The sequence below is a fragment of the Neomonachus schauinslandi genome, chromosome 14, assembly GCF_002201575.2.
Source record: "Neomonachus schauinslandi chromosome 14, ASM220157v2, whole genome shotgun sequence".
NCBI classification, from domain to species: domain Eukaryota; kingdom Metazoa; phylum Chordata; class Mammalia; order Carnivora; family Phocidae; genus Neomonachus; species Neomonachus schauinslandi.
Window position 1 is genome coordinate 64,273,797 of NC_058416.1, and position 19,993 is coordinate 64,293,789.

Genomic DNA, 19,993 nt, shown 5'->3' on the forward strand with positions numbered 1-19,993 from the left:
TTCACATGTGAACGTTTCCTAGATCACAATGTGCTTTGGTGAAAGGTGTGACTGGGGTAATGGGCATCATATTTCCTTTTGTAGAGATGGGCCACAGAGTTGATGAAATATTGTAATGTACCTACACAAAGCCACCAGCATGGTATCAGCTCCCTACCTCCTTTCAGCACTAGACTCTGCAGTCCAAGGACTACAGTGATTCACGTTCCCTCAGTAGGAACAGACCTCCTTTTTCTAAAGGGCTCTTTGAGGTGGAGCTGAGGAAAAGGATCTTTGGCCTAACTAGTTAGAGCACTTTTCCTGTGGCACAATGTTAAATATGAATTCCTAACTACTTCCTGCATTCCATCTTTCTTTGTACAAAAACAGAAACAAGGGGTGCCTGGGTGGCTCAGGTCATGATCTCAGGGTCCTGGGATCAAGCCCTGCATCAGGCTTCCTGCTCAGTGGGGAGCCTGCTTCTCCCTTTCCCTCTGCCCCTTCCCCTGCTTGTGCTCTCTCTCTCTCTCTGTCAAATAAATAAAGTCTTTTGTTTTTTAAATAAATAAAGTCTTAATTTTTTTTTTTTTTTAAACAGAGACAAAAGAGAAATTAATCCCCTCCCGGGGCCCTAGAGCTGCCAGGCAATCTCACATCCTTTGAATGACAGTGGCCAGCATGTTCTCCCTGTACACCCACCAAAGCCCATTCTCCTTGGGGCTCTGCTTCCAGGTCACCCCTCCTGGACATTGTCTTGTACCCCTCCTCAGACCACACACAGCAACCTGTTGTCACTCTTTCCACAGAGCTACAACAGTTGGCCACTGTTCCCTGCCTGGGGGTTGCTGATCTGACAACTGCAGCATGAATGCTCTCCATCTGGCAGGAATGAAGAGTAAGGTACAGAAACTGGATTTTCACAGAGCGTGGTCAGACAGAATCCTCCTCCCCGGCATCAGGGGAAAAGACTCCTGGAGGAGGCCCAAATGTGGAACTTAAAGTCCGAACAGACAGCACTGGCCAGAGAGAAGCAGGGAGGGCCCAAATGAGAATAGCTGGCCCTCTCGGTGGCCTTCAGATCTTTGGTTTGGGCTCCTGTCTTTGGGCGTTTATGCTGTGACAGCTCACTGGGCAGATCCAACTGGAACATCTGTGAGCACGTACTGCTGGAATGGAAGCTTAGGGGAAGTTGAGGCCTCTGCCCACTGCACATTGCTCCTGGAAACACTTCTCCTATACAGCCCATTAATACCTGGTTTTAACAAATTTTGGTAAATCTGTAACTAAAAATGAAACACAGGGAAATGTTTGAATGTACACTGAAGACTAGAAAACAGCGCTGAAAGAAATTAAAGACACAAATAAATGGAAAAACATCCTGTGTTCAGGAACTGGAAGACTTAATACTGTTAAGATGTCAATAATACCGGGACGCCTGGGTGGCTCAGTCGATTAAGCGTCTGCCTTCAGCTCAGGTCATGATCCCAGGGTCCTGGGGTCGAGTCCCGCATCGGGCTCCCCGCAGAGTGGGGAGCCTGCTTCTCCCTCTGCCTCTGCCTCTCTCTCTATCTCTCATGAATAAATAAATAAAATCTTTAAAAAAAAAAAAAAAAGATGTCAATAATACCCAAAGCTCTACAGATTTAATGCAATCCCTACCAAAACTGCAATGATAGGGGAGCGTGGCTGGCTCAATCAGTACGGAGTGTGTGAATCTTTATCTCAGGATTGTGAGTTCCAGCCCTGTATTGGGGGTAGACTTCACTTGAAAAAAACAAAACAAAACAAAACAAAAACTGGCAATGACATTTTTTGCAGAAATAGAAAAACCCATCCTATAAATTCTTATGGAATCTCACAGGACCCCGAATAGCTAAAAGAATCTTGGAAAAGAACAAAGTTGGAGGGGCACCTGGGTGGCTCAGTAGTTGGGCGTCTGCCTTCGGCTCGGGTCATGATCCCAGGGTCCTGGGATCGAGCCCCACATCGGGGTCCCTGCTCAGCGGGAAGCCTGCTTCTCCCTCTCCCACTCCCCCTGCTTGTGTTCCCTCTCTTGCTATGTCTCTGTCAAATAAATAAAAATCTTAAAAAAAAAAAAAAAAAAAAGAACAAAGTTGGAGTCTTACACTTCCTGATCTCAAAACTGACTACGAAGCTACAGTAATCAAAACAGTGTTACTGGCATGAAGACAGACACAGAGACCAGCATAGCAGAATAGAGAGCACAGAAATAAACCCTTGCATATGTGGTCAAGTGATTTTTGACAAGGGCACCAAGACCAGTCCATGGGAAAAGGACAGTTTCGTCAACAAATGGTGCTGGAAAAAATGAACATCTGCATGCAAAAGAATGAAGCTAGATCCTTACACCATATAAGGATTTAACTCAAAATGGATCAAGGATCCAAATGTGAAACCTAACATTATAAAACTCAAGAGAACATGGGGGAAAGTTTAACGACAATGGATGTGGCAATGATTTCTTAGATATGATACCAAAGACATAGGCATTAAGAGGAAAAAAATAGACAAACTGGGCTTCTTGGAAATTAAAAACTTTTGCCCACCAAAGGGCACTATCAAAAGAATAAAAAGGCAACCCACAAAACAGGAGAAAATATTTGTAAACCACATATATGATGAAAGATTAATATCCTGAAATACAAAGAACTCCTAAAACTCAATGACAGAAAGCAGAAAAACCCATTCAAAAACAGGCAAAGCACTTGAACAGACATTTCTCCAGAGAAGATATACAAATAGCCAACAAGCATATAAAAAGATGCTCAACATCATCAGCTACCACAAAAATGCAAATCAGAATAAGATTATCACCTTACATCTATTAGGTTGGCTACTATTAGAAAAAAGAGAGAGAGAGAGAATAACAAGTGCTGGTAAGGATGTGGAGAAAATGGAATTCTGTGCATTGCTGGTAGGAATGTAAAACGGTACAGCCGCTATCAAAATAGTATGGGCATTCCTTAAAAAATTAAAAATAGAATTACCCGTGATCCAGCAATTCCACTTCTGGGTATATATCCAAAAGAATTGAAAGCAAGGTCTTGAAGAGATATTGTACACCCATGTTCATAGCAGCATTAGTCAGAACAGCCAAGAGATAGAAGCAATGTAAGTGTCCATTGACAGATGCATGGATAAGCAAACTGTGGTATATACATACAACAGAATATCATTCAGCCTTAAAAAGGAAGGAGATTCTGATGCACTCTACAACATGGATGAACCCTGAAAATGTTATAATTAACATAAGCTAGTCACAAATAATATATGATGCCACTTATATGAGGTCTGTAGAGCAGTCAAATTTATAAAGACAGAAAGTGGAGTGGTGGCTGCCAGGGGCTGGAGGTAGGGAGAATGGGGACTTGTCGCTTAATGTGTATATATAGTCTTAGTTTTACAAGATGACTTAGTTATGGAGATTGGTTCCACAACAGTGTGAACATACATAACACTACTGAATTATACACTTTAAAGATGGTTAAGATGGTAAATTTTGTTAAGTGTATTTTACCACAACTTAAAAAAATGCTAACGAAAACCAAACCAATCTATCTATATATATCTCTATAACTCTACCCACCTACCTACCTACCTATCTATAAGGTACAGGGGTGTGCAAGGGCTATAAAAGGTATTAATTATAACTGCTCAGTGTCTTGACTGTGGTGGTGGATACATGAACCTACACAGGTGAAAAACTGTATAGAACTAAACACCCAGGGGCACCTGCGTGGCTGTCAGTTAAGCCACTGACTCTTGATTTTGGCTTAGGTCCTGATCTCAGGGTCCTTGGATCAAGCCCTGCTTCGGGCTCTGTGCTAAGCACGATGTCTGCTTGTCCCTCTTCCTCTGCTCCTCCTCCTGCTCTCTTTCTCAAACAAAATCTTAAAAAAAAAACACAAAAAACACAACAACAACAAAACAAAACCCTAAACACCTATCCAAACACAAGTGAGTACAAATACAAGTGGAGAAGTCTGAATAAGACAGTTGGATTGTGTCAATATCAATGTCAATGTGATATTATATTGCTGTTTTATAAAATGTTACCAGTGGGAGAAACTGGGAAAAGAGTACAAAGAATCTCTTAGTATTGTTTCATTAGCCTGTGTGGTAATCTACAACTTTCTCAATAATAAAAAAATAAATACACATACATATATGATGTTTTTAAATATGTCTGTGTGTAGTAATATAAAATAAAGGCAAATACCAAAACATCCGTGGCTGTCAATAAAACTGACTCCTTATGCAGGTGATAACGTGCAAATCTACAACTAGTCATCTCTCTGGAGAAGACTTGCACCTAAGCACTCTGATGTGCAGCTTGCTCTTCTATCCAGCTATCTACAGACATTTCATCTTCAACTTCTCCACAACGGAACTCCAGATCTTCCGGCCCAAACCTGCTCCCCATCAGCAAAGATCATGCCTGGGACAGGGGAAGCCAAGAGGCGCAGCACAACGGTCCCACCCATGACTTTTCTGGCCTCCATCTTCTGCCTCCTCCCCCAATCACTGGCCCCATGCCCTGGCCTTCCCTTTGTTCCTAGACTGCACAGGAGTGTTTCCATCCAGTGCCCTGAACTGGTTCCTTCCCAGACACACACATACCTCTCTCATCTCCTTTTAGTCTTTGCTCAAATGACGCCCTCTCATTGAGGCCTGCCCTTACCACCCTACCTGAAAGTACTACTTCCTCAACTTGGTGCAACCAATCCCAATTCTCATCTACTTTTTTCTTAGCAATTTCTTACATATTGTATAATTTCCTTTATTGCATGTCTGTCCACCCCAACCACCAGAATGTAAATTCCAGAAGCTCAGCAATTTTTGTCTGTTTTAGTCACAGAGTCACTGTGGTACCTAGAGTCAAGCCACAGCTCTAGGTACCAGGGTGACTCAATAGTACCAGTAGGCACTCAATAAGTACTTATTGTTAATGGCTGGAGAAAGACTGCAGCAGAGGCCCAAAATTCAAAAACACCTTCAGTGTCATTAGCATCCCAATCTTTGAAAGGCAGGCTCCTCATCTCCTCAAGTGAGGACTCAGATGTCACCAAGCACCTGCAAGTGGGAAGCATGGCCTTGGCTGGCTCACAAAGCCATCTGCTGCTGTTATGTCTACCGCTTTCAACCACAAAAACTTCTCTGGTCTCCTTAGGTAAGCACTACCACGATGACATCTCATAGGTATCAGGTGGCTGAGAGATTCAAAACACAGCACAGGAAGGAAGCTGTAGCAATCATGCAACCGTTTTGGGTGTGTGTGTGTGTGTATGTGTGTGTGTTGCCACAAACTAAAGTAAAAAGAAAGTTACAGGTATATCAGTTATGAATCTTAATCACTTCTCCTGCAGCATTTGCCAATGCATAATCTAGGAAGTTTTGGTAACAGCGACTATTTCTTCATACTTTTTTCTCCTTTACTTTTGCAGAACAGAGATATTCCTTAAAAGTTATCCACAAAGTGGATTTCTCTAAACATAATCATCTCTTCTATACAGTTTCATTCAAAAATTAAGAGCAATTAAAAACAACACTTCTATGGGGGTGGGGAATCTGTTAGCTGTTTAACAATTAAGAAAATAACACTACAGTTAATAATACTGTATCCCATACTTGGAAGTTGCTAAGAGAGTAAATTTTAAAAGCTTTCATCTCAAGAAAACAAATTCTGTAACTATGTACAGTGATGGATGTTAACTACACTTACTGTGGTGATTATTTTGTGATATATACAAATATGGAATTATGATGTTGTACACCTGAAACATTAATGCTATATAAAATACTTCAATTTAAAAAAAGGGAGGGGTGCCTGGGTGGCTCAGTCGTTAAGTGTCTGCCTTCGGCTCAGGTCATGATCCCAGGGTCCTGGGATTGAGCCCTGTGTTGGGCTCCAGCCCCGTGTTGGGCTCCCTGCTCAGTGGGAAGCCTGCTTCTCCCTCTCCCACTCCCCCTGCTTGTGTTCCCTCTCTCGCTGTGTCTCTATCAAATAAATAAATAAAATCTTAAAAAAAAAAGAAAATAACAAACCTACAGTATTATTTAAGTAGAAAATGCAAAGCAACATTTTAGCTATTCCAGTTATATGTGTAATCCAAGGTCCAAAGGGAGGCTGTACAATAAAAACACTGAATTTGCTACGGTATCAGGGATTTGGCTAAGGTCTTAAAGAATGCAGATACTTTTACATTGTGATATGTACACTAAATAAAATGTGTGTGGGTTTTTTTAAAAGCACCAAGTTATCCATTTATTTTTTTCCCAAATGGTCTCAAAGACCATATAAAGTTTTAGCATTTTCTAACTTTTCCTAAATTGAACAGGTATTACTATGATAATAAGAAAAATAATTTTAAGTACAAAATGCTTCATTATCCAGATCACTCATACACTATAAGATGTATCCTAGTATAATTATACATGGCAATTGTCTCTAGCCAAAAATGTAGGTGTTTGTCCTATTCCTTAACAATAGCTCTAGGGCACCTGGGTGGCTCAGTTGGTTGCATCTGCCTTCGGCTCAGGTCATGATCCCAGGGTCCTGGGATCGAGTCCCGCATCGGGCTCCCTGCTCAGCAGGGAGCCTGCTTCTCCCTCTGCCTCTCTCTCTCTCTCTCTTATGAATAAATAAATAAAATCTTAAAGAAAACAAAAACAAGAACAAAAACAATAGCTCTAGAATGGAGCTCTAGTGTTTTCAAAAGGGAGAAGGTGAAGAAGCCATTTATCAAAGGAGATCCTGGGGGGAAGCCCTGTGTGATGGCCTCATTTGGCCCACCCCCTCTAACTGAATCCTTGCTCTTCCTCTCTGTCTGCTCTATTCTCTTACTGATCTCAGTGGATGACAACTCTGCTCTTCACCTGGGAACCAGCCCATCTCACATCCCACATTCTACCCTGATGACCCTACCTTCACAATATGTCTGTAACTCAAACTTTCTAGAGAGGTGCAAACGTTCGTATCTTGGGTTGGGAATGAGTTAGACAGTGTATTTGTTTGCCAAAATTCATCAAATTGTATACAAACTGTGCATTTCCCTATGTAAATTATACTTAAATATATATAATTTATATATTTTATATAATTACAATATATAATTATTACATGAAATAACATGTAAACTATATCTAAAAAAATAATATACGTATACTCACATAAAGTCCAGCCATTTCTCATCAGCACTATCACCTCCATCACCTCCCTGGTCCAAACCACAGTCATCTTTTGCCTGGATCACTGCAACTGCCTTTTAATGGGTCTCCCAGCTCTCTCCATTGCCCCCACACTCATTCTAGTTCCAGTGAAGAAATCAGGAGAATCTTTAACAGTCAAGTCAGACCACCGTTACTCCTCTGCTCACATGGCACTGGGAACTGAAGTCTAGCAGCCACCAGGTCCTCCCAGTCAGTACACAGCTCTCTCCAGCCTCATCTCTTAATGCTTTTGCCCATTTGCTGCTCCAGCCTCACTCCAATCCTAAGACATCCATGATATTCCTCAAACCTGCCAGGCAAGCTCTGGCTCTTCTCTCTGCCTGGAATGCTCCTCCCTCAGACAGCTGCCTTCCTCTCACCTCTATCAGGCCTGTCACAGATGCTGTGGTACCAGGCCAGGCCCCCTCCCTCCAGGAACTGAAGCACCTGCCCACAGCTGTGGGAGTGCTGGCAGCCTGTGAAAACTCCCAGCTGAGGTCTTCTCCATAGGGGACCTGCCCTCAGTGGAAGAACTGCTTTGATCAAGGTCAGGTCCCCTCCCCAGGGCAGCCTGCGCCCAATGATTGTGGATGTGGCATTAGAAAGCCCTGGCCCTTCACCCCAATTCAGGACAACTCATAAGGACTAGCTGCAGAGCCCCTGACAGGGTCAGCTGCAGCTTTTGTTGCACTTGCACTACAGCTCAACTTCTTTCTGTCCAGTCCTGCGTCTAGCACTCCCCAATAATTCTCCCCTCCTCCATCTCCCTGTCCGCTTAGACAGGATGCCCCCAGCAGACAGCCCTCCTAGTCTCACTGGCTAGAATGCATCACATGCTGCTCCTCAAAAGATCCTGCTCTGCTGCTTGGTTCACTGCTATATTTCCAGCACTTAGCCCCTGGCACGCAATCTGTACTCATTATTTGTTGAATGGATGAATTCACTGAGTGCCTCTCTGTACAGGACCTTCTGATGGACGATGTAGCAGACCTGGAGTCCGTTCCTATGAAGGTCTATTGCTGGCCCCCAAATGAAGCTCACTGCCTCTTCTGTCTGTCCCTCATACAGTGGCTCTGACCAGGGCAACTTCCCTGTGACTTGGTCTGCCCTAGGTTGGTTAATGCATCAAAGCAGGTAATGCTTTCAAAAGCAACAAGTTTTGACCTAAATGGGTTTTCTTTTTGCCAGAGGTGTTCTAAAACACCTGCTGTTTGTTTCATCTACTCCCTCTCCTAAAATGCTCTCAACCCTCCTCGGGCCTATTGCTTCTGACACTTCCACAGTGGCATTGCCTTCTCTACCACCACACTCCACATCCCATCAAGGCTCAGCCCCAGGGTACATCCACAAACCAGGCTCCTGTCCCTAGAGCTATCATGGCTCACTGTGTAGCTCAGGTTTCCATCTGCCCTGTATTCTAGATCGTGGTCTATTATGTCCTCTCCCACCTACATACAAAGGGGTAGTCTTATTTACATCTGATCACCACAGACCTTCTCTCCAGAAGGGTTCAAAGTTTCGTCCATAAATAAGTGAAAGATCCACATGTGTATTATCTAAGGCAAAATCCCACCCATTTTCTTCTGAATCTTCCGATGCCTTCTGGTTATTTTTTTTAAATCAACCTACTGTCTTCAGGTACAACTCAATGAGAGACAGAGTGGAGAGAGCTCAGATTTCCTGAGCCTTCACAGGGAGCAGATGAGGCAGGTATTATTGGCTTCATTTAACGAATCAGGAGATGATATAAAAAGAACCTTCTGTAACACATATTTGGTGAGCAGCAGAGCACGGAGATTCAAGAACAAGACTATCTGACTCTGAAATAAAAAGCAAAATTCTTGTCCTCAAGAAGTTTACAATCTAGTTGGAACCATGAGACAAATACATGAAAAGGCAAGTAACAATAAAAATGTTCTTATATAGAGCAGGGTTTTTCAACCTCAGCACCACTGACATTTTGGGCCAGATGATTCTTTATTGTGGGGAAATGTCCTATATGCTGCAGAGTGTTCAGCAGTAGTCCTGCCCTCTACCTACTAGATGCCAGTAGTGCCCCCCTTCAGTTGTGAAAACACAATGTGTTTCCAGACATTGGTCTGTTTGAGAACCCCTGATGTAGACAAACTACAAAGCTTATCTTAATGACCACTGCAATCATAAAATATCACTATTAGGATCCCTCCCAGACTGTTCTCAGAGATAGGTCTGCAGTGCCCCTCAAGCAGCTGCGCAGGGCCTTTCCACACCCGCTGCTGACTTCATTATTGTACCACCCAGCCTGCATTTCCCCTTCAAGCTTATTTATTTATTTTCACCAGTATATGTCTCAGAAAGATGTCTTTTTTTTTTTTTTTAAAGATTTTATTTATTTATTTGACAGAGAGAGAGACAGCGAGAGAGGGAACACAAGCAGGGGGAGAGGGAGAAGTGGGCTGTCCGCGGAGCAGGGAGCCTGATGCAGGGCTCGATCCCAGGACCCTGGGATCATGACCTGAGCCGAAGGCAGACGCTTAACGACTGAGCCACCCAGGCGCCCCAAAAGATGTCTTGAAATCCCTTCTGGAAGGACACAGGGTAGGGAGAAAAATAATCCAATTACAGGGCAGGAGGAAAAACACACACCATAAAGCAAATGTGATTAACTGATAAATTATCCCAGTACTGAAAACTTGCCAAATGCCTTTTTACAACAATGTCATCAAAGTGTGAGCCAGAGACCAAGGGAGGACAAGAGTTCTTTCAGTTCTGGCCCTTCTGGTTAGAATGGGCTTCCCTGAAGAGCTGAGCATGAACATCGTCTGCCGAGGAGCGAAGACTTCCAGAAACTCTCAGAAGCAAAGGCCCAGGGATGGGAAAAACCATGAGTCTCAATGAAATTTTCTAAACACATAAATTACATTTTTCTACAACCAAAAACCCAATCATTCACTTTGTGACCAATATATGGTTATAACCTAATTTAGAAATGAACCTTCAAAAATAAAATAAAATATATAAAGAATACTATATCCAAGAACACAGAGTAAAACAGGTGTATGTGTTAACAGTGGCTGACACATACTTCCATATATGTGATAAATATTATTAGCTCTTATTGTGTATCATAGGACAGTCTTTTTATATTTGGGTACAGGGTGAAAACACAGGAACGAATCTTTTTATTTCCTCAACTTTAACAAGGCCTAGAAGTGGAGTCACAAGCCTAAGAATTTACAGCTAATAAATGATTGCATCTCGAATCCAGTCTGATTCCATGTTCAAGGCTCATTTCACTGTGAATATAACAACTTCAAAATTTATTAACTTACTGATCACCTTAGAGCAGTGATTCTCAACTGGGGCTGATTCTGGCCACCAGGGGATACTGGAAATGTCTGGAGACATTTTTGGTTGTCACAATTGGGTGTGTGTGGGGGTGGTGGTACTGGTATCCTGATGAGTTGAGGCGAGGGATGCTAACATCCTAGAACACACAGTATGGTCCCCACAATTATGTGGTCCAAAATGTCAATAGTGCTGAGGCTGAGAAACCCTACCTTAGAGGAAAGGTCTTACCACTATTATTAGCCAGGAAAATGGAGACCGAAAGTATGTTTACATCCCAACAGATATTTCTTCCTTTGCCTTTAACCTGCTTTATTCTAGCTGTCCTCTTCACCATGGCTAAATGGACCCTGCCACCACAGGGAAAATGCTGGGCTCTCTGTTCCTTCCCTCTTTGGACTCCCAGACACCAGAAAAAGTATGTTCAAGCCACATTAACGAGCCAGGAGTATGAATGCAGACTCAGGAAGCCTGAAAGTGCAATGATGCACTCTCCACAGCACCATGGTCTTTGGGTTTGTTAATCCAAAGTAAGCGTGATTTTACTGGCCGCTGCCCACAACTCTGATTTCTGGCTAAGCAGCCCCTGCTCCCAGCAGCTCCCACTATTTACCAGTCTTTAAAAGACCACTCAGTAGTGATCCAGATTATCATGTCCTTCTGGACAGTGGTAATTTACCCTGACAGTCCTTCTAAACACTTGAAGAAACAGAGGCTGATTTCAGGAGATTTTTAAAGAAAGGAAAGTTAAATCCTATCCTGTCAGAGTCTCAATTTCTTTTATTATTATCTCTTAGATTTCTAAAGCTCTTTATAGTCTGGGGAGCACTTCTGTGTTTACCTTTGCAACCAAAGATCACAATTGTACTGTGAAGAAAGCAGAGCAAATATCATCCTGTTCCGTTCTAGGACCATGGAGAGAGAGACTGCAGCAACAAGAGGCCAGGGCCCACTGCTCTGCCCACTCTGCCAGGCTGGGATGTCTGGCTGCTGGCCTGGTTGCAGACTCTCACTCATTTGTACCTAGATAATCGCTTAAGCATCTTGACATACTTATGCTTACATAGCATAAAAGTTGGGTCCTACTAAGGAGCTTATCACAAAGTTAGAAATTATATGGCAAGAGATAGAAGAAAGACTGAAGAAGGGTAGATTATACACAAAAATTGATCTAGGGGGTGCCTAGGCAGCTCAGTCAGTTGAGCGGTTGTCTCTTGATTTCGGCTCAGGCCATGATCTCTGGGTCCTGGGATTGAGCCCCTTGTTGGGCTCTGCACTCAGCAGGGAGTCTGCTTGAGAATTCTTTCTCCCTCTGCCCACCCTCCTACCCTCCCTTGCCCTCTCTCACTCTAAAATAAGTAAGTAAATCTTTAAAAAATGATCTAGACAAAGAATTTTAAAATAAAAATTCCGGGACGCCCGGGTGGCTCAGTCATTAAGCATCTGCCTTCGACTCAGGTCATGATCCCAAGGTCCTGGGATCAAGCCCCGCATTGGGCTCCCTGCTCAGCAGGAAGCCTGCTTCTCCCTCTCCCACTCCTCCTGCCTGTGTTCCCTCTGTCAAATAAATAAAATCTTTAAAGTAAAATAAAATAAAATAAAAATTCCTTCAGATCTTCACTTACACAGCAAAATTTTTCCTTTCCTGACTCACAAGCACCATAATATATAATCACTGAACATTTGCCCAATTCTCCAGGGAAAGATCTACACACTACACATCAGGAAATGCTCTTGGAGATCAGCACTTGGAGAAATGCAACTAAAGTTCACCACTTTTGCTTTCATGCACAGTAAGACTAGCTGTATCTTTGTAAATTATGGAAACCTCAGCTTACCTGTTGCAACCAATATTTACCATATACCTTTGTGTGAAGGTACTGCTGAATGTAGCAGGGAATACAGAGGGGAATGAGGCAGTCCCCTGCCCTGGGAGAGCATATGGAAAGTACATGCACAGGGACAGGGCACATCTAGTGGAATAAAACAGGAGGAATGTAGAGGCACATGGGTGGGTCAGGAGGGTAAGTGTCTGCCTTTAGCTCCAGTCATGATCCCAGTGTCCTGGGATCAAGCCCTGCATCGGGCTCCCTGCTCAGCGAGGAGCCTGCTTCTCCCTCTCCCTCTGCCTGCTGATCCCCCTACTTGTGCTCTCTCTGTCAAATAAATAAGTAAAATATTTTTCTTAAAAAAAAAAAAAAAGGAGGAATGTGAACGACAACAAAAAAGGTGACCTCATCTGGACCCTGAAAAACGAGAGATGTCACATAAGAAGACAGAAGGAAAGAACACTTCTGACTGAAAGAACACAGATGTTCAGGTCAGTTGCAGTAGTAGAAAGCATCCCGGGATTAAGTTCAAAACTAAAAAGCTCCACATGTATAAAAAAGAGGCCTCTACTTGCTCTCAAAAAAACCACTAGCTCCCTCTAGTCGCGTTGCAAAGTAGAAATGAGGAACAAGACAGAATCAGGGTGACCCTTTTCCTGTCAGCAGAGACAGGCTAGAATCAGGGCTACAGGCCCAAGGCTGGAGGGGCGCTCCCCCGGCTTCAGTGCTGTCAGCAAGAGGATGGGGGTCTCTCTCCCCTCACCTCTCCAGGGAGCGAAGACCAACTCCTGCAGCACTTGTGCCAACAAAGTACAACTATGACAAACCGCTCTACCAGTTTTGTGGGCTTATCTGTACTCAACCAGAGGAGTGGAAGAGTCTGCTCCCCCAGGGTGTGCTTTGGGACCACTGCCACAGGGCTAAGGAAGGCCCTCTCCTAGATCACCCCTGGCCCTATGGGCTCCAACCCAAGCCACCCTGAGGTCTCAGCTCAGCATAAACGTGGTTCATTCAGCTGGGGACCTTGGGGACCGAGCCATAGTCCCCCAAATGAGGGCACTGTCACCAGATTCAGGCCTCTGGCAGGAACAGTAACAGCCCCTCCAGCGGGGCAGAGACAGGCAGATTTCAGGTGTTCACCCCGCCACTGAAAAGCCACAGAGGGGACTGGGCCCCAGTTTCACACACCGGACCATCTGAGCACATCCTGGCTGATGCAGACGAGTGGCAGGAGCTGGCTGGCGCCCAGGGCCGCTCCCCGGAGGCAGGCCGCGGCTCCTCCACGGACCACGGGTGGGCGACCGAGGGCTCAGTGCAAGTGCCAGGAGTGAGGGCGGATTCGCTGAGGACAGGCGGAGCACGTGCCCGTGCTCGCCGGCTTCCCCGGGCGGAGGACAAAGTCCGCTCCCGCCGACCCCGCAGTTTGGACACCCGGCACCGGGTGCATCGGGGGCGAGGCGGGCAGGGCCTGCGCGCGGCTCCAACCCCACTCCAGACCCCGACTCGACTCCGGGCTCGGCCTTCCGCGACCCCGGCGCGCACTCACCATTGTGGTTGACCCAGGTCGGTTTCAGGAGCTTCATTGTTCGGCCGCCGCCGCCGCCGCCGGGCTGAGGCGAGAGCCGCGTCCCTCAGCGCGCCCGGGCCATGGAGCCACCGCCGCTGCTTTCTCCCGCGCCGCCCTCCGGCCGCCTCCCGCCCCGCGCCCTCAGCGCCGCCGCGCCATTGCCGGCCCGCGCCCCCCTCCGCCGCCACAGCCGCCCCCCGCGCTCGGCCGCCGCCGCCGCCGCCACAGCCGCATCCCCTGCGCCGCTCCTCCTCCGGCGGCTCCCGGGCAACGCCGGAAGTCAAGGCGCGCACCTGCCAAATCGCCCCGGCGGGAAACCGCTCCCCACGCGGACGGGGCCGCCCGGACTCCTTCGCGGGCAGGGGCAAGGCAGGGTGACCCCGCTTGGGGCCCGCCCGGGGCGCGGCCGCCCACAAGGGGTCGGCTAGGAGGGCGGCTGGCAAGCCGGGCCTCGAGTTGCAGCCTGGGCCGGCGGAGTCCGGAGGGGTCGGAATGGCCTGAACGGCCTCTCACCAGCTCTACCTCGCTGATTCCGAGTCCGACTAATTAGCTAGCTTCCGTCATTCATCAATACGCGTTTAATGGGCATCTCGCGAGCGCCAGGCCACGTGCCGGAGCCGGGATGATGTGGCCGGCAGTGGCCGCGGCCCCAGGGTTCGGACGACTGCGGGGGAACGAGCTAGCCCCGAGAGCGGAGGGAGGTGGTCACGGGGGAGGCCGAGACGAGCGCGTTTAGGAAAGATCGGGGCCGTTTAAACAGACGTGGGCACTTGGACCCGGAAGGACGACCTCTCGGCCACTCCGGCTGCACTGCGGGGTCTTAACCCTCGCAGGGACGCAAGCCGACTAGCTGAAGCACCCGCTGGCGGGGTTGCGCCCTTAGCCGGGAAGGGCTCTCAGCGGCAAGCAGAGGAGGAAAAGAGGACGCCGCCCTAGGTGCGAGGCGCTCAGGGCGTGCCAGGGCGTGCGGGGCGGGGCCACGTCGGGGGCGGGCCAGGTCAGCCCAGCCCTCCGCAGCCGGAACGCGGGAACGCGGAGCGACGGGAAGGCCGGACCTTTGAGAGGGGCACTGCGGGCCGGACCGCCGAGGGGTGCGCGCCCGGAAGCAGCGGGTCGACTGCCAGAGGGGCCATGGCCTTAGCAGGGCTGGGAGTTTCCGCTCGCGCTCTGCGCTCGCGGAGTTGGTGAGTGTGGACCCCAGCAGGGGCGTGGGGTCCTTTGCCTGTGCTCTCTCGCCGACCGCCCTTGACCACTTTATCTCAGGGAGGAGCTAGCTGATCGTGCCTCTTCCTGTGGACGAAAATACAAGGACCCTAGCGAGCCGGGACCCTGCCCAAGTGCTCTCTGGTGTGAACGGGGGATTTTGGAAAAGTCTCGCACGTTGACCTTGTCACATAGCAATTACCAGGGCCCCAGATTTTGAGGGTAGCATAACTTTTTCCTCTTTTCCTGTTTAGTGAGGAGAATCAGATATTTATATATCCTTTTGTCTCTTTCAGGCTAATGGGAACTTGGCAGACACAGATTAGAGACACCCACCAGCGAGCTTCATTTTTGTCCTTCTGGGAGCTCATTCCCATGAGGTAAACTACCGTGGGCCTGACCTCTTTGGGGGTGTCAGCAGGAGACTGATGTGCATATAAACAGAACAAAACAAGACTACTGGACATTTGGTTTGCAAAATTAATTGCGAAATTTGTCAGTTAAATTTAGGTAGATGTTTTCTGTTTTTCAGCATTCTGTATGTGGAATACTGCTGCCTGTAATCAGAAAATAAAAATTAAACGTAAAAATGGTTTAAATAAAAATCAGTTTTAAAGGGATTGTTGTATGTTTTAAAGGACACAGCATAGGCATCTGATTGCTTGGAGAGGTCGGGGGAGGCATGAGGATTAGAGGAGTCTGGATGCTTTCTAGGGACTTGATTCACAAAGCTCAGTCTTTTTTTTTTTTTTAATTATTATGTTACGTTAGTCACCATACAATACATCATTGGTTTTTGATGTGGTGATCCACGATCCATTGTTTTCGTATAACACCCAGTGCTCCATGCAGTACGTGCCCTCCTTAATACCCATCACCGGGCTAACCAACCCCCCCCCCTCCCCTCTAGAACCCTGTTTGTTTCTCAGAGTCCATAGTCTCTCATGGTTCATTTCTCCCTCCAATTCCCCCCCTCATTTTTCCCTTCCTTCTCCCAGTGTCCTCCATGCTATTCCTTATGTTCCACAAATAAGTGAAACCATATAACTGACTTTCTCTGCTTGACTTATTTCACTTAGCATAATCTCCAGTCCCATCCATCTTGATGTAAAAGTTGGGTATTCATCCTTTCTGATGGCTGAGTAATATTCCATTGTATATATGGACCACATCTTCTTTATCCATTCATCTGCACAAAGCTCAGTCTTGATGCTAGAGGATTTACTTATTTTTTTTGTAAGATTTTATTTATTTATTTATTTATTATTTATTTATGAATGAGAGTGAGCAAGAGAGAGCACAAACGGGGGTAGGAGCAGAGTGAGAAGCAGACTCCCGGCTGAGCAGGGAGGCCGCTGGCTGGCTGCTGGCTGGCTGCTGGCTGGCTGCGAGGCTGGCGGCTGGCTGCTTGCGAGGCTGGCTTCGAGGCTGGCTTCGAGGCTGGATCCCAGGACCCTGGGATCATGACCTGAGCGGAAGGCAGACGCTTACTCCACTGAGCCACCCAGGCGACCTGGAGGATTTACTTATCTTTAATAGTATATTATCACCATAGGAGATCTGTTCTCTGAGAGTACATCAGACTTTTGTTAATGCTCTAGGATGGGGAAATTTGTTAAGAAATCCTGAAAAGTGAACAGGGACGTGTCAGTCACTTTTATTACTCAAATCACTTTTACAAATCACAATTCCAGGGGTGCCTGGGTGGCTCAGTCGGTTAAGGATCTGCCTTCGGTTCAGGTCATGATCCCAGGGACCCGGGATTGAGCCCCGCATTGCATGGGGCTCCTTGTTCAGCGGGAAGTCTGCTTGTTCTTCTCCCTCCCCCGGCTAGTGCACTCTCTCAAATAAATAAATAAAATTTTTAAAAAAAAATCACAAATCCATTTAAAATGTGAGTAATGATTTTCTAACTCATCAATTTGGTATTTTCAGTTTCCATTGCAATCCCAAGACACACCCAAACCCAACATGAAAGATGAGTACTTATTCTTAATTTTTACCCTGATGCCCCATTAAGTTTTTCTAGCCCTTCCTGGGTTGACCGTGCCCACACAGTTCTGACAAGTACCCTGGGTTGGAGGCCATCTCCCTTTCACACTCAGCTCATGAGGTTAGACCCATGCATAGTTCCTTCCCCAGTGGAGAGCATGGTAGAAGTTCTGGGCACTTCACCTAGTGCCATGTCTCTCAGCATGGTTGCGACACTGAGGAGGAAAATGTCTAATGTTTGCTTTATCCATTAGAGCAGAACCGCTGCGAAAGAAGAAAAAGGTAGATCCTAAAAAAGACCAAGCAGTAAAGGACCGGTTGAAAAAGAGGATCAGACGACTGGAGAAAGCTAGCCAGGAGCTAATTCCCATTGAAGATTTTATTACACCTGTGAGGCTCTTGGATAAAGCAAGGTAAGTGTTCTCTAGGGTTGAGGTTCTCAGGACAAAGAGTTCCATCACCTTCTGGTAGTTTTGTCTGCATTTCACACCTGTGACAGGAAAAGGTGAGTGGGCATGGGCAGACTAGGTCCCAGTCTGAGTCCTTTTCTCCTTGACTGTTTCTTGTGGGAGTTGGCAAAAGCATTCCTGGGTGATGCTCTTGAATGGCAGAAATGGGAAGGAAACTCAGAATAACTATTTGATAAGCTAGTTCGTATTGTTGCTTTTTTGTAAGATGAGTTTTAGCTGTGACTGATGACTTGGGCCTTGGGTCTGCAGCCCTTGTCCCATCTTGATGGTAGAAAACCCTTAGCCTCTAGCTTTATGGTACAAATGCTCATAGTTGGGATGTGTTGTACAGGCCTGGCAGGGTTGCTGCCTTGTAAAAAAGTGTGTACCATTTATATAAAGTAGCATCTTGCCATACAGGTGGGACATGGCGGGTGGTTTTTTGGTATTCTAGGGCTGATCTGGGCTCTTGACTCCCTGGGACTTGGGCTTCCATTTTCATAACACCACTTTACATTTCCACAGTCACCTCTCACCAAAGGTAGTCTAGGCATGGGGTAGAGGAAGTGCTACCAGTCTTCTTAGAGCATCAGTGTTTCTTATGTCCATGGAAAGCAAATGGCACTGGCTTCCAACATCAGTTGCAGCTGCTACCACATCAACATTCCATGCTTTAATTTATCCCTAACTTCCACGTTTTTCCCTAAGTCCCATCTGTGTCTGGCAGTGGGGACGCTTGGGTCGTATGCAGTCACCCAGACTACCTGGCCAGTGAGGTCGGTGCTTCCCAGCTTCACACCTTTGGATTTGTGTGTTCCTAGACAGCGGCCTCACGTGGAGCTTCCCTTTGAGGAGAGTGAGCGGAGAGCTCTGCTCCTGAAGAAGTGGTCTCTGTACAAGCATCAAGAGCATGAGAAGGAGAGGGATGCCATCAGGTCCATGGTTGAGTCCCAGCAGGAAGCTCTGCAGGAGCTGCAGCTCATGTCCCCAGAGCTACATGTGGAGGCCACCAAGCGGGACCCCAATCTGTTCCCCTTTGAAAGAGAAGGGCCAGATTACACGCCACCAATCTCCAACTACCAGCCCCCTGAAGGCAGATACCATGATATCACCAAGGTGTACACACAGGTGGAGTTTAAGAGGTAGAGCAGCAGGCACCTGTCTGCAGAACACACTGCCCTTTAGAACCAGAATGACCAGGGCTCAAGCCTGCTTGTCACAGAGTCAGGCATGCTGTGAATAAATACTGTTTAATCAAGTGTCTCTGTCTTAAGTTTGAGTCAGAATTAATTCACCTGAGGATTGATGGGGGTGAGAGATGCTGCCCTTGTACTGAGGAGAGAATGACCAAGACATCTACCGCTGCTCCCCAGTAAAAAGGAAGATTCCAGGGCGCCTGGGTGGCTCAGTTGGTTAAGCGACTGCCTTCGGCTCAGGTCATGATCCCAGAGTCCCGGGATCGAGTCCCGCATCAGGCTCCCTGCTCGGCAGGGAGCCTGCTTCTGCCTCTGACCCTCCCCCCTCTCATGTGCTCTCTCTCATTCTCTCTCAAATAAATAAATAAAATCTTTAAAAAAAAAAAAAAAAAGGAAGATTCCAGTTGTGTAGAGTAGACACCACCAGCAAGAGGCAGCTAAGTACCTCAAGGTGCAGAGGTGAAGGATGTGTGGCCTATGTGCTGTGTGTTGTCTGCATACCTGTGCAGACAGGAGAGGCAGGGCCTTCCATTGGGCAAATGGAGCACGGGAGCTTCCTCACATCTTTGGCAGGGCCAGCTTTGGGTTTTAAGCTGGGGAGGGAGGCTGAAGAGAGTAGAGCAAGCCTGGGACACACTACTTAAAGTTGCTGTGTTCCCTAGGAGGGCGTAGCACCTGACTCTTATTCAAGCGTCAGTCTGGAATAGTAAATATACTAGTGTGCCGGGGCTGCGAGAACAAAGTACCACAGACCGAGGGCTTAAACAACAGCAATTTGTTTCTCATAGTTCTTGAGGCCAGAACTCCAAGATCAAGGTGTTGGCAGGATTGGTTTTTCCGCAAAGCTGCTTTCCTTTGCTTGCAGAGAGCCACCTTCTCCCTGGGTCCTCCTAGGGTCATCCCTCTGTACCTGTCTCGTAATAAGAATACTACTAGTCAGTGGATTAGGGCCCAGTATAATGACCTCATTTTAAATTAATTACCTCTTTAAGCACCCTATCTCTATAAATAGTCACATTCAGAGGTATTAGGGGTTAGAGCTTCAACACAGGAATTTAGAGGGAGTGGGGAACAACACAATTCAGCCCATAACAGTGAAGGTCCAGTGAGCAAATACAGCCATTTCTCCTAGTGACTTGCATTGCTACCTCAGAAAGGGTTTGGGTTTTTCGCTGCCTTAGTGCAGATAAACCAGGGCAACATTTCATTTGAGGAAGAATT

General features: G+C 46.7%; 2 protein-coding genes across 4 annotated transcripts in view; one reads left to right on the plus strand and one right to left on the minus strand.

The window, feature by feature from the left end:
- The window catches only part of LOC110581127 (protein HIRA), a 90,247-nt gene extending 76,200 nt beyond the window's left edge, over positions 1–14,047 (minus strand). For all 3 annotated transcript variants that reach the window (XM_021690869.2, XM_021690868.1, XM_021690867.1), the window contains exon 1: positions 13,912–14,047. In XM_021690869.2, coding sequence (XP_021546544.1) covers positions 13,912–13,948 — 37 coding nt within the window. In that variant the 5' untranslated portion in view covers positions 13,949–14,047. The remainder of the gene's footprint in view (positions 1–13,911) is intronic.
- A 909-nt stretch (positions 14,048–14,956) lies between these two features.
- MRPL40 (mitochondrial ribosomal protein L40) lies at positions 14,957–18,895 on the plus strand. Its single transcript, XM_021690871.1, has 4 exons — positions 14,957–15,116; positions 15,432–15,515; positions 17,382–17,540; positions 18,398–18,895. Exons 1-4 carry the CDS (start codon positions 15,064–15,066, stop codon positions 18,720–18,722), a joined length of 621 nt encoding a protein of 206 aa, XP_021546546.1. The 5' UTR covers positions 14,957–15,063; the 3' UTR covers positions 18,723–18,895.
- The last annotated feature ends 1,098 nt before the right edge of the window (positions 18,896–19,993 follow it).

Coding starts and splice junctions, on each gene's coding strand:
- MRPL40 (XM_021690871.1), top strand. CDS start 15,064: ATGGCCTTAGCAGGGCTGGGAGTTTCCGCTCGCGCTCTGCGCTCGCGG. Junction 15,117..15,431: donor GCTCTGCGCTCGCGGAGTTG/GTGAGTGTGGAC, acceptor TGTCTCTTTCAG/GCTAATGGGAACTTGGCAGA. Junction 17,541..18,397: donor AGGCTCTTGGATAAAGCAAG/GTAAGTGTTCTC, acceptor GTGTGTTCCTAG/ACAGCGGCCTCACGTGGAGC.